Genomic DNA, 13,382 nt, shown 5'->3' with positions numbered 1-13,382 from the left:
TGCAGCAGTCCTGATTGTTGCCTTCTCTTGGAGGCTTAGAAGGCCTGGTGCCACTGGGTCTGCTGCCCTGCCCAGAGACATTGGTCTGGCCCCAGGAGTGGCTGCTGCCGCCCTCGAAGACCATGGCTGTTCAGCCTGGTTCACGCACCTGGGCGGCCTGTGTGGTCCCTGTAGACACTGTGTTTTCGACTCTTGTCTGTACCATTGACCTGCCATGACTTAGCAAACTGTCATGTCTTGTTAGTGACTGTTACACGTTTCCATGTATGTCTTGTATTATCTTCACAATTCGATTGCTCTCATGCTGGGGGGGAGTCCCTGACAACTTGGGTGTCCACTGCAGTGCCTGGCACGTAGTAGGCCTATTGTTTGAAAGGGTAGCACTTGTGCTGGAGTTTGCCGTGGGAGTTGTCTCTAGGGCCATGTTCTCACTTGCACCCGCTGCCCACATTACACCAGAGTGAGGGGTGGGGCATGCTGCGTTCAGTGTTTACTAGAAAGTTCTAGCTGATGATGGGAGCATGCCCACTTCCCAGCATCTTGGGGTTGGGCATGTGGTGGAGATGATGGCTGGTGTCGTGTGCAGAAGTCCCCTGATGATTCTGGTGTATCCCCCAGGAGAGGGCTCCTGTGGCCATTCTCAGAATCATTTCTTCAGATAAAAGGGACAGAGTACCCAGGAGAGATCTGACTGTCATAGAGCTCTGTCTTCTGGGAAGGGTCAGCCCCCCAGAGGCTTTTTCTGTTAGAATTTCCCCTGGGGCTGGAGTGGGGCCAGGCCAGAGGTGAAGGGCTCCTGCAGTTCTGAGGGTGGCAAGTGGCTGGCTCTTGGCCTCTCCTGCCCTTGCCTCTTCTCTTCAGTCTGTCCCCACTTGCTCTTCCCGTTATTTTTTGATTGTCATGCGCTCTCAGGCCCCTGTGTGCAGACTGTGTGAGGCCCGTCCCCTCCAAGAGGTAGATGAAGGTGTAAGAGAACGCACTAGAGTCGGTCGTTGCCTTCTTCAAACCAGCCTTCTACAGCAGAGTGACTGGACAGATGCCCGCTGGGGGTGCCGAGCAGGGTGGACAGAACCCAATGCTTCTTTGAGCGTTTTCCACCAGTCGGCTTTCCCCCCGGACCTCTGTGTGCTTCCCAGACAGCTCTAGATCTCAGCGTTCCCACAGGCAGGCAGGCCACGCCAGCCAAATCCTTCTTACTCTCATTCAGTATATCCATTTTATGAATTCTTCTTTCTGTTTGACTACCTTATTGTATGTATTTCTGCTAAGCTGCTCAAATCTGTTGTGGAATGAAGCAGGCATATGACCTGACAGTACCTGAAGTCCTGCTAGGTGCCGTCACGGCAGCCTGGCCTGCACTGCTTGGGAGCCACAGATGGTGTAGTCTTTCTACTCCGAATGCCTTGGACCTGCCTGGGAATGCGGCGTTCTGAAGCCCTGCCTGTCGTGGAGATGTCCTATTTGACACAAGTTCGCCTGACCATCTCCAGTCGAGTGAAAGAAGCACTTGACTCATGTTTGACATTTTAAGAAATGGTTTTTGTTTTCACATTCAATGAGTCTATTTCTTCTCCTCTAGCTGGGAGGCCAGTTGCTCTGCATGGCTAGAATAAGTTTCTTTTCAGTGAAAACAGTATGTTCAGATGCATCCTCTGTTTTCATGCAAGGCCACCAGCCACTGTGTGTTGACATCACGTGGTACAGGTGCAGGGGCACTGTGGTCGCTCCTGCTGGGCAGCTAAGCTTGTCCTTGGTGTTGTGTGTGTGTGCACTCAGGGCTTCTGTTCCACAAGGGACTGCCCTAGCTTGGCACACAGTCTGTGCTGTGGTAAATGGTAAATAACAAAAGCAGATAGCACAAGTGCTTCCCTCTTTCCCAGAGCCCCAGCTACCATTCTGTTAGAAGATCCTCTTTGGGGTTTTGGGGAGAACGTGATGGTGATGCATGGGGTCGCCAGATGTCTTATGACCTGTTTGCTGCTCTAGATAAGTGGGCAGAAAAGCCAGCCTTTGGGACGCCTTTGGAGGAGCACCTGAAGCGGAGTGGGCGTGAGATCGCGCTTCCCATCGAAGCCTGTGTCATGCTGCTCCTGGAGACGGGCATGAAGGAGGAGGTGAGGGTGCCTGGCTGCATGCCAGGTCTCTGTGCCCCCTCTTCTGCCCAGAGCACGATGCCACCCCTGTCCCACCACTTTTCTTACACAACCACTGCTGGGATTGTATAGAATGGTGTTTTCAAATTTTTGTCACCATGACCTACATTTTAGATTGAGACCCTATATATCAAACCTGTTATATATAATAAGTGAAGACATTTCACAGAACAATTTTTATTTTTTCTGTTTCTTATATACTCTATTTTCTGTCCTGTTTGTTTCATTGTAAACTGTTCATTAATTGGCAGTCATGGATTCCATGATGCATGAATGGATCAGAGCTCCCATGACTTTAGTTTTTTAAAGTAAGCGCCTATAGCAAGAATCTCACATCTGTATAGTGCTATACAATTCGAGGGGGAGCAGCTCTTGGGGATTGATCTCAGGGGCACACAGTCACGGAGCCACATCCCCAGCCCTATTTTGTATTTTTTTATTTAGAAACAGGGTCTCTGTGAGTTACTTAGCACCTCACTTTTGCTGAGGCTGGCTTTGAACTCGTGATCCTCCTGTCTCAGTCTCCCGAGATGCTGGGATTACAGGTGTGTACCACTGCACCCGACTATGCAATGTTTTTTTGAAGAGAGTACATTTATGTATTTTATGACATCATTACAAAAAAATAAAATAAAAATCCCTAGGAACCCAGCAGGTAGTTCTCACTCCTCTCCCTGTGTAGGTAGGGATGTCAGCACACAGGGAGTTCCCATCTGGGCAGAGCCAGAGGCAAAATACAAGTCTTTTTTTTTTTCCCCCCTTTAAAAAACACTTATTGATATATAACAAACATAGAAAAGTGTGCATTATTGTGGGTGAGCAGCTTGGTGAGTTTTCACAGAATAAACTGACTGATGCACTCAGCATCCAGATCAAGGTCACTTGTTTACTTCTCACAGCACAACCTCAACTTTGAGTGACTAAGCCTGGTACTTCTCTTCTGAGGCCAACTCTGGTCTCCAGGAGCCATTTGCAAGCTCTAGAGACATTTTTGGTGGTTATCTGGCATGGGGAGGGCTGTGGTTGAACCTGCCGCAGTGCCCAGGACAGCTCACAGGAAAGAGTCGTCAGGAGCACCAAGGCTGGACCCTGCCCTGTCTTCTAACTCCTGTAACCCTCGTGCGCCCACCTCTCTTGGTTGATGCTTTATGTGTTTTTCTCCTTTTCCAAAGTCACATTTAGGGCAGAGAAAGTGAATAGCAGTATTTCTTAACAGTTTTTCTTGAGATGTCAATTAAAAAAAAAAAAAAAACTTCCTAAATTGGTCGGCATTGTGGAAGCATAAATCTTGAGGAAGTCAAAGAGCTTCCATACGGAGTTCTGACAGGTGCAGGTGTTTAGTGAGGAGGCAGGCAAGTGCAGGCATCGGAGGGAAACCGGCTCCCTTCTGCTGTCGCCGAGCCCTGGGTGTGCCCTTGGCCTCTCCACCTCCAGGGCCCTGTGAGGCCGCACTGCGGCTGCTCTCAGAGGTGGCGGTGGCGGTGGTTGAAGCTCCATTGGCCATGCTGCTGTCCCTGGCTATCACTCACCACCTGCATTTCATGCTCGCAATTTGTCTTTGTCTTCAGGGCCTTTTCCGAATCGGGGCTGGAGCCTCCAAGTTAAAAAAGCTGAAAGCCGCTTTGGATTGTTCTACTTCTCACCTGGACGAGTTCTACTCAGACCCCCATGCTGTAGCAGGTGAGTGCCAAAGAGGGTCTGCAGATCCAGCTGCCCTGCAGGTGGTGGAGGTCAGCACTTAGGACTCCAGTTTCAATTAGAGGTTGAAGTGACAAAACGATAAAATGTCATTCTGATAAAATTCCCTATGTGTGATGTAACATACAACTCTTCTCCTTTTTATTGTTTATTGTTGTGTGTGCCCCCCACCCCCCACCCCTCCATTAAACAGAGGTAAAGGGAGCTTATGTATGATGTGGATATGTTTAGACATACTCGTGTTCCCTCTTTCACCTGTACAACCCACATCTACCTGGCTGTTAGAGGGTGGCGTTAACGCTCATCTTATTTTCTCCTGATCTCTCAATATATTTTTGCAAGGGACTGAATGCCTTTTGTGAACATGTCATTCCCTAACCCTCCTATCAAATTATGGTTTGTCTTGTGCACCTTGGAAGATCGTAATTGAGATATTTTCAATTTGCAAAACGATATGCCCAGAGAGATTTCTGGCCTTGCCTTGCTTACTCAGAATGTGAATGCTTTCAGGTGCTTTGAAGTCCTACCTGCGGGAATTGCCTGAACCTCTGATGACTTTTAATCTGTATGAGGAGTGGACACAAGTGGCAAGGTAAGTTTAAAGAAAACAAAGGTTGTAAGTCATTTCCCCCCAGGTATCATAACATTAAAATAGTAAGCTTGTTAAGTCATGTGTCCCAGTTCTGTTTATATTAGAGTAAAACTATTGAGTGTTACTGTTATTACTACAGGAAAGTCACAGCTTAGGCATTGGTTTACATTTGGGAGAGTTACATGGTTGAAGATATTGATTTTATCTACATTGATGAACTGGCTGATTTCAAATCCCCTTTCTATTGAAGAAAGCCCTGTAACTGGGGCCAGGTATCACAGGTGACTGAGTGGCAGTTGTGCCTGTCAAGCTGCCTATAGGTTCAGCTGTGCAACCATGTAATAGGGACATTATTAGCACCAATTAATGTTCACTGAGTGTTTACCAGGTGCCCAGGACTGTCCTCACTTTACACCTAGTACCTCCTGGAGTCCTTACTTAGCATCATTAAAGGCTGATGTTATTGCTGTCCTCATTTTACAGACAGACGGACTAGGGCTTGGGAAGGAGTAGGGCCAGGTAGTAGCAAGTTATTGGCAGACTGCTGACCCAGACCTGCTGACCCAAAGGCTGTTCTGTGTCCCTTCCCCTCCACCCCAGCTTCACCATCTCCAGCAATCATTGGTCCTAAGCAGGATCAGCCTTATTTAGAGCATTGCAGCAGCTTCTCCTCGCCCAGCTAGCCACCTCCACAGTGCTTTCCCCTCAGGGTTCTGGCTCATTTCCTAACCTAAGGGCCTAAGTCCTCACCATTTAAGGGAAGAGGAGCAAATCTCACCTCCATTGCTGTCCCCTTCCCCCATCTGTAGACACAGTCACTATTCCTGTCATGCAAGCTGTTATGACCATAAGCCATTTGTTCTCATCCGTTACATTTGGGTAGACTGTGAGTCCATCCCGTGTCCCTTCATCCAGATCTGTGTATTTGAGCTTTTCTCTGTAATTGTGAAATGAGAGACTTTACCCTAGTGGATGGTGAGGTTTTGAAGTTTAGAGAGGTTTTAAAGTTCTTGAACTTGTCAAATCTTTGGAACCCAGCCTGGGCCTAGCCTGCAACTGAATTAAATGAACCCAACAGTCAGTGCCAGGTGGGGACAGAGGTGCAGTTTCTTTTACTGGGTGGCCTCTTTAAATCATCTTAATATTATATCTCATTTCTATTCTAAGACTTCAAAACTCTTAGGGGAATAACTCTGTGAAAGAGGTGTCTGTCTTGCTGTATCAACTCTTGTAGTTGAGAACTGCCAACATGGCCTCCATTCTGGTGGCTCCTGTACTGGGATCTGAGGTATTCAACCTCTTTCCTGTGACTCACCAGAAAGTGTGGTCAGCTGCTAGCACTCTCTTTCCTAGTGTGCAGAATTGACTTGCTCCAGGGCTCTGCTCCATCCCCTTTTGGTCTCTGGAAGTTTGTGTTTAGAACAGTGTAGTGCAAGAGCTATTGTAACTGCTTCCCAGCAGAATGGGTTTCTTGGCTTGGAGCCTTGAAGCAGGTTAGTGATCAAGAAGTCTCCAGAAGTCTGGGTGCCTGGGCACTTGGCGACTAATCTGTGGCCAAGCTGCACATGGATAAGGAAATGTGGACTCATAAAACCACCTACAAATCTACACATTGCCTAGACGGAATCTTCGGGTGTCTTGTCTCCTGGTGCCAAGTGTTGGTCTCAGGGCTTTAGCAAGGCTATTCCCTTGAGGCCTTGAAACCATTCAGCAGAATCGACACTCTTATCCTGTTTTGCAGACCAGGAGTCTTGAGTCTTGGTGAGGTTGACTTCCTGCACTAAGTAGGGAGTTAGTTGGTATTTAACTCTGTCTGTGCTGTTTTGCAGCTGTGGAAGACAGTGACAGGCACTGCACAGTTGATGTAGTGTGTTTACTCAGCTTCCCGTCACTGTGACAGAACCTTGAAAGAATCAGCTTAAAGCAGAAAAGGCTGATTTGGTCACAGTTTCAGAGGTTCCAGTCCACGGTCGCTTAGCCTGTTGTCTTTGGGCCTGTGGTGGAGGAAGCCTGTTCACCTCATGGCTCCAGGGAAGCTGAGAGAGAGATGGGAAGGGGCCGGGGTCTCAGTAGCTCCCTTAGGGACATGTCCCCAGTGACCCAGCTTCCTCCAACTAGGCCCTGCTTCTTAAAGCTTCCCACACCTCCCAGCAAGGCCCAGGGCTGACAACCAAGCCAGGAACACCTGGGCCTCTGGGGGACACTTCAGGTCCAATCTACAGCAGCATGTGAATACAGGTGTCAGTAATATGTGTTCTAATAAATTCTTATACATAAAAATTTGTTTATCAGTGTGCAGGATCAGGACAAAAAACTTCAAGATTTATGGAGAACATGTCAGAAGTTGCCACCACAGAATTTTGTTAATTTTAGGTATGTATGATTGACATTCTGTAAATCAAGTCTGCATGCTGCAGTGGTCCCAGAGTGAAGATGGGTCCAATCCCTGCAGAGAGGCCATTTAACTCAAGTGTACTTGGCCCATTAGAAAGCTTTGGGGAGGAAAGTGGGGCTGCTGGGAGTGGGGGTTGATGGACATTTTATGACGCATGTGATGTAGCATTAGCACGTCTGGAGCTAATAGGTAAGCTCTCTTGTCATTTTGCTACTGCAGATATTGCAAAATAATTCTTGTGAAAAGTCTGGGCAACTGTGAGTTCGGTTTGGAGTCTAATTTTATCCAGTGTGTAAACTGCAAAGTTTAAGGATACTGATATGGTTTGTAATGTCTTTCATATATAAATAGAGCACAAATCACCCTACTGTGGAGAGTATATATTACTTTGTTAAATGGTTGTGTTTCTAAGAAAGTTTACCATGGGATAAACCTCAGGAATTTAAGCACTGTTTTTTTTTTTTGACTTATTTAATATGTAACTTTGAAGGAGCATAGAACCAAGGGGGAGAGGTGGCTCTGGGAAAGAAACTAATTTAAAACGCAAGGAATTTTTCTAACATGACTTATTTAAAGACGGGCAATATGCCCAGGATATTACCTGACTTGAATTTAGTCTTGGTCTCTATCGTTAAACTAAACTAATACTTTCCTTTTAATACCTTATGTCTGAACCTTGCCTCATTAGTGAACTGGTATCTGTTATACTCCTCATTGATTAATTTAATACACAGCTTGAAATTGCAACACTCTTAATCTGTTCAGTGCATTATGATGGGAACTCAAGTACAGTTCTTAATATGTGGGAATTTGACCTTTCAGTTTGCTTATTGTGCTCTATAATTTGTACTTTTTAAAAATACGGAACGTATTGACATAGTTCAAAACTAAATGTACACATTGAAAAAGTCTTCTGTTCCTGTCCCCCAGCCACCAAGTCCTACTCCTGAGACACAGTTAGTGTTTACAGTTTCTTATGTTCTTCTCAGTAAGAGTCACTGCACATGCAAGCACATACGTTCGTGTATTCATTCTACACAAATATTTTTTCTCTTATTGCCTACTTTCTGAAAAACCAAATGGTAGTGTGTACCATTGTCTTCTTTGCTTGACAGTGAATACCTGTTGGAGATTTTTCAGTGTCAGTACATGATGATTTTGTATGGTTATATGGTATTCCACTGTCAGAATACTGTGATTCACTTAACTAGCTCCTGATAGAGCTAGTTTATTCCTAATGTTTTTATACTACTGTCCTTGCATATAAGAGCATATATCTATTTGGTAAATTGGATATTTTCATAATTGCAAAGTAAAGTTTTCAAATACAGTTTCCTTTAAGCAATATAGCTAGACTTTTTTTTTTTCTTCTTTTTTTTTTTTTTTACTATATTAAAATGTATTGAGTGCTGGGCACAGTGGCGTATACCTGTAATCCCAGTGCTTCAGGAGGCTGAGGCAGGAGAATCACGAGTTCAAAGCCAGCCTCAGCAATGGCAAGGTGCTATGCAACACAGGGAGACACTTGTCTATATAAAATACAAAAAAAGGGCTGGGGTTGTGGCTCAGTGGTCAGGTGACCCTGAGTTCAATCCCTGGTATCAAAAAAAGAAAAAGAAAAAAAAAAAAAAAAAATATATATATATATATATATATATAGAGAGAGAGAGAGAGAGAGAGAGAGAGAGAGAGAGCGCCCATTGTTAGTCACAATGTAATATATTTAGGGATAGAATAGATGAGATATGAATGAGAACTAAGTTAAAAATATATAACAAGGAGTGCGTATATCAAAGAGATTTACAGTTAAGCTATTTTTTCCTTTCAAGCCCTAATTTTTCACTTTTCTAAAACAAATTACACGAGAGATATGTAAAATGCTTTCCCTGAGCCAGACTCTGATGTGGGAACTCTGCAGTTAGCCCTTGAGTGAGCTGGGGTTGAGCACAGGACGGAAGGGTCATGTCTTCCGCTGTTTCAGAGGGGATGCGCTTGCCCCTTCTCTTTTTTTCCATAGGTATTTAATCAAGTTCCTTGCGAAGCTCGCTCAGACTAGTGACATTAATAAAATGACTCCTAGCAACATTGCAATTGTGTTAGGCCCTAATTTGTTATGGGCCAAAAATGAAGGGTAAGTAAACTTCCCATATCATAGTACTTCACTTCCTCCCTTCTGCCTGATGGGTAAACAGACTGATAACTCATGGTATGCATTTTAGATAAAGATGTTCTTTAGGGTGTTTTCAAGTTGACTTTTCCATTCAGCAGATATTCTCGGGGCACAGCTGTAAGCTGAGCACTGTCCCAGATGCTGGTGACACATAAGTCTTGTCCCTGTCCTCCAAGAGTCCCAGTTCCTGGGCAGCCAGGCAGCTCGGCGCCGATAGTACAGTGTTGAGAGGTTAGGGGGGAGAGAGAGAGAGAGAGAGAACGAACACACAACTTTACTTCCTTAGGGTCTCTGGCTTGGCCTGAGAATCAAGTTGACATGGTGCAGATTAACAAGGGAAAACTATACAGGTTTTACGTGGACGTAGTAGCCCCACATAGGAGAGTGCAGACTCAAAGAGGTGGTTAGAGCTGGATGCTTTTGTACTGAGTTGGACAAAAGTAGTAAATTATGCAAGCATGACAAGACAAAGGGCCTTGGCTGGTCATTGTGGACCCTGACTCAGAAGATGAAGATGAGTGGAACCAGGTTGGTTTGTGCAGATTTCCTGCTACCTTGACACCCTGGTGATAAAAATGTTTGTTTCCTCCTGGTTTTGGAGAGGACATCTTTCACATGCGAGTAGTTATCTCCTACTTTAGGAAGAAAAGGGAAAATCAGAGTGCCCTTTGTTCATGGACCCTTTTTCAAATGCCTTTACTTCAAAATAAGCTTAAGGCCATAGGGGTGTATTTTGGGTGTCATACTCTGCCAGCCTTCCACATCACTGACTTCACCAAGCTCCATGGCAGCACTGATGAAGAGACAGTTTAAGCTGAGAAGCACAGGGAAAGCCCGGCTGGGAGTGGCCCCCGAGCTTCACCTGGGTGAACCAGTGTTGTCCTGCAGCTGGCACCTGCACCCACCCCTTCGGGTGTGCCCCATCGTATTTCAGAAAATATTTATAAGGTTATTCAGTAAAGATCCAGTATCATAAAGCAAAATTAAGGTAAGTAAATATACAGTTAGCTACATTGATCATATCTTATGGCAAATAAATTCCAGGCTGATTAAAGACTTAAGCAACTTAGTGAGGCTCTAAGAACTTAAGACCCTTTCTTAAAATAAAATAATAATAATAATAAAGAGGGCTGGGAAGTTAAGTGACTCAGAAGTAAGTGCCCCGGGTTCAATCCTTGGTACAAAAAAAAAAAAAAGACTTATAAATACGGTTACATTTTTGTAACTTTCGGGACAGAGAAGGAATTTCTAAATATGAAAACAGAGCAAGAAGCAATGCACTTAAAGTTGATAATTTTGGCTCTCTACCAGATAGCAGAAAGCCCCTTAAACAAAAGCCTACTCAACCAGGAAGGAATCTGGGGGGTGTTGCTGAGGACCGAGCCCGTGCCCTCCTGACAGAGCTACGTCCCCTTATATAATAATAATTATTCATTTTCTTCCTTTTGTGATCTGGCACCAGACACTTTCAACTTCTGGGCAGTCATCTGGGGTCTAGAACAGGCGTATGGCAGGTGGTCTTCAGTGTTGCACTGGGAGCTCATGTTTTTTGGGGCACGTTGTGGCAGCACATATTCTTGGGGACATTATAGGCAAAAGTGGTTTGAGATGATCTTAGGTCTTAATATGATGTGGCTCCAGGAGGAAAAGGCAACCCTTGTCATTGCCCATCTTGAAACCAGCTTCACTGCTCCTAGGACCCTGTGCAGGCTGAGGAGGAATAATTGATTTGGGGTCATTTTTCCTCCTGGGAGATGGTTAGGACCTTGTGGATTTCATTTTCCAGTGTATTTAAATATTTTAGCCTTTAAAAATAATGGAAATGCCCTAACACAATCTCAAAGTCAGAGGCTGCCTCGGGGAAGCATTTTCATTTTGTGAACTTCCTCTGCAGAACACTGGCTGAAATGGCAGCGGCCACATCCGTCCATGTGGTTGCAGTGATTGAGCCCATCATCCAGCACGCAGACTGGTTCTTCCCTGAAGGTAATCACCTCTTCAGTTCCTCGGCTGCCAGGCAGTGGGCGATGGTTCAGCAGGTCTTCACGGTGATCCCAGATCACCTGGCTTCCTTTTCACACTTCTTTCCCCTCTTCGGTCCTTTTTGACATACTGATAATCCTTTTATTTTGTCTTCACTTGGTTTCACTAAAACATTCAATCAATATTTTGTGAGTACACTGCTGTGTGCTTGCTGGTGAGACATACTGTTCCCCTGGAGGAACTGGGCCCCTGGAGAAGGCAGCTGTGCAACAGATAAATTACTAGAAGGAGGGGCCAGAGAGAGAGGACAGACTCAGGCACAGGAAAAGGGAGCAAGGGAATGCTCTTGAGAAGAAATGACCTTGAGTATCCAGGAACCTTCCAGGGGGAAGAGGGCTTGTTATCTCTCTGTCTGGATGGCTGGATTTGAGCAGAGGTGGAAGATAAAGCAGGAAGGGGTGACTGGGGCCCGTGAGTGAGGAGCTGAGTTCACCGTGTCAGGGAATTGGGGTGTCATTCGCAGGGGAGAGAGTTTCAAGCTACTTTTGTTGCAGTCCTGGAACCCACAGAGCTTCCCACACTTCCTTGGTGGGTACTGGCTGGGTTTGTGCAGGGTCCAGACCTCAGCCCGGCTTCCCTAGAGCAGCCCCCCTTCCCATGTCCCCGGCAGCATGAGCCCCCTCACTCCAGGGTGGTGCTCATCTCTTCTCCACTGTCTCCCTGTCCTCAAGAATCATGCCTCCCTCATGTTGGTCACCTAAGGATACGGTGGCTGAGTGACTGTCAGCCTTCTGCCCAAGAGTTCCCTCCAAGAAAGGAATCTTGCAAAAGCAGCCCTTGATAGTCCTTTCATTTCTGTTCTATATCAAAGTGTAAGTATTCCTCACATTTTTGATGGTCAAATAAGTAATGTGCACTCGTGGTCCTCTTCTGTTTTCCATGATTTCTTTTCACGAAAAGAGAAGCAGAAGAGCTGTGGGACTTCCATTCTGACTCCTGCCCCCTCCCTGTCTCTGGTTCTCCTTACCTCCCTCTGGGTTGATCAAGTGTTCTTCAGGTGACAGTGCCAGGGCTGCCACTTCGTGAAACAGTGAGGGCTTGAGGACTGAAGGGCGAGGTTCCTGTTCAAATGGGGTGCTTTGGCCCCCCACCCCACCCTGCCCCGTGTCTCATGCTCCTGTTGTTTCTCTCGCAGAGGTGGAGTTTAATGTATCAGAAGCCTTCGTGCCTCTCGCCACCCCAAATTCCAATCATTCATCCCACACTGGAAACGACTCTGACTCGGGGACTCTGGAGAGGAAGCGGCCGGCCAGCATGGCGGTGATGGAAGGGGACTTGGTGAAGAAGGAGAGGTGCGTTCAGACTGCCCAGGCAAGCAGAGTGGGTGGCGGTGAGGAAGATGGGGCCCTTGTTGGCCCTCGTTGGCCCCTGTGCACCCTTGACTTCTCAGAGTCAGACCATTCAGGAATTGGGATGCAGGTCTCTCCAGGCACTAGTCTGATCAAGAAGTAGGGATGTGGCTTATCAGTTAACCGTGCGTGTGCACTGCGCTTTCCCGATGGCTCGTGACACCCTCTACAGCGCCATGGCATCACACACACCTCACAAGCTCACCTAAATGCGTTGGACTGGCAGAAAAAGAGAGGAAGGAAAAACCAGTTGACAAGTGGGACTGTGGTCCATGACTGTATGTGAGAACAAGCCACATCTCACAGGGAAGTGGTGATTTTCTGTTTAAAAGAGGCACATTGTTGGTGTTACTGGGCCTCGCAGTGGAAGCCGACCACTGAACTTGGTGTTCAGCTGGAGAAATCACCTTGTTTGCCAGATCTGGGGGGAAAATGTGGCCGTTCCAGTTTGATAAGAGGCAGTGTGTCCACACTAGTCTCTGTGGGCAGTTTGTGAGATGGTCAAGGAAAATTGAGACTATGCCTTTTGGCTTCAGATGCCAGCTTGTCCCGTGTGTGTGATGAGATGTCCTGTATCCCAGGGCATCCTAACTGCTCGAGTTAGGAGGCCTGTGTGAAGAAACCTGCTTTTCCTGTGCCTATGTGATAATGTCACTAGAAATAGTTGACGTTAAAACTAAACAACATGCTCTTGTACTTGTTGCCCAATCTTAAAGTTTATAGAGAGGTGTGTGGGAGTTGTCTTTTTTTTTTTTTTTTTGCAGTATTGAGGATTGAACCCAGAGATGCTCTATCACTGAACCACATCCCTGGTCCTTTTTATCTATTTTTAAATTTCTCACTAAGTTGCTGAGGCTGGCCTCAAACTTACTCAACCTCCTGAGTTGCTGGGATTAAAGGCATGTGCCACCACGCCTGGCCAGAATTCACTTTTTTTTTTTTTTAAATGTAGAAGTTTCATTACCTGAACCCTCATTCACAC

The 13,382-nt window shown here is 46.1% G+C and overlaps 1 protein-coding gene across 6 annotated transcripts in view; it reads left to right on the top strand.

The window, feature by feature from the left end:
• Positions 1-13,382, top strand: part of Arhgap17 (Rho GTPase activating protein 17) — an 85,459-nt gene that overhangs the window by 56,442 nt on the left and 15,635 nt on the right. For all 6 annotated transcript variants that reach the window (XM_071605555.1, XM_027948801.3, XM_027948798.3 and 3 more), the window contains exons 10-16: positions 1,987-2,114; positions 3,722-3,833; positions 4,362-4,443; positions 6,736-6,816; positions 8,856-8,969; positions 10,903-10,994; positions 12,187-12,343. In XM_071605555.1, the coding sequence (XP_071461656.1) occupies positions 1,987-2,114; positions 3,722-3,833; positions 4,362-4,443; positions 6,736-6,816; positions 8,856-8,969; positions 10,903-10,994; positions 12,187-12,343 (766 nt within the window). The remainder of the gene's footprint in view (positions 1-1,986; positions 2,115-3,721; positions 3,834-4,361; positions 4,444-6,735; positions 6,817-8,855; positions 8,970-10,902; positions 10,995-12,186; positions 12,344-13,382) is intronic.

The sequence above is a fragment of the Marmota flaviventris genome, chromosome 19 (assembly GCF_047511675.1).
Source record: "Marmota flaviventris isolate mMarFla1 chromosome 19, mMarFla1.hap1, whole genome shotgun sequence".
In the NCBI taxonomy this organism is placed as follows: domain Eukaryota; kingdom Metazoa; phylum Chordata; class Mammalia; order Rodentia; family Sciuridae; genus Marmota; species Marmota flaviventris.
Note: the sequence above shows the minus strand (reverse complement) of the source record. Positions and strands in the feature narration are given on the sequence as shown.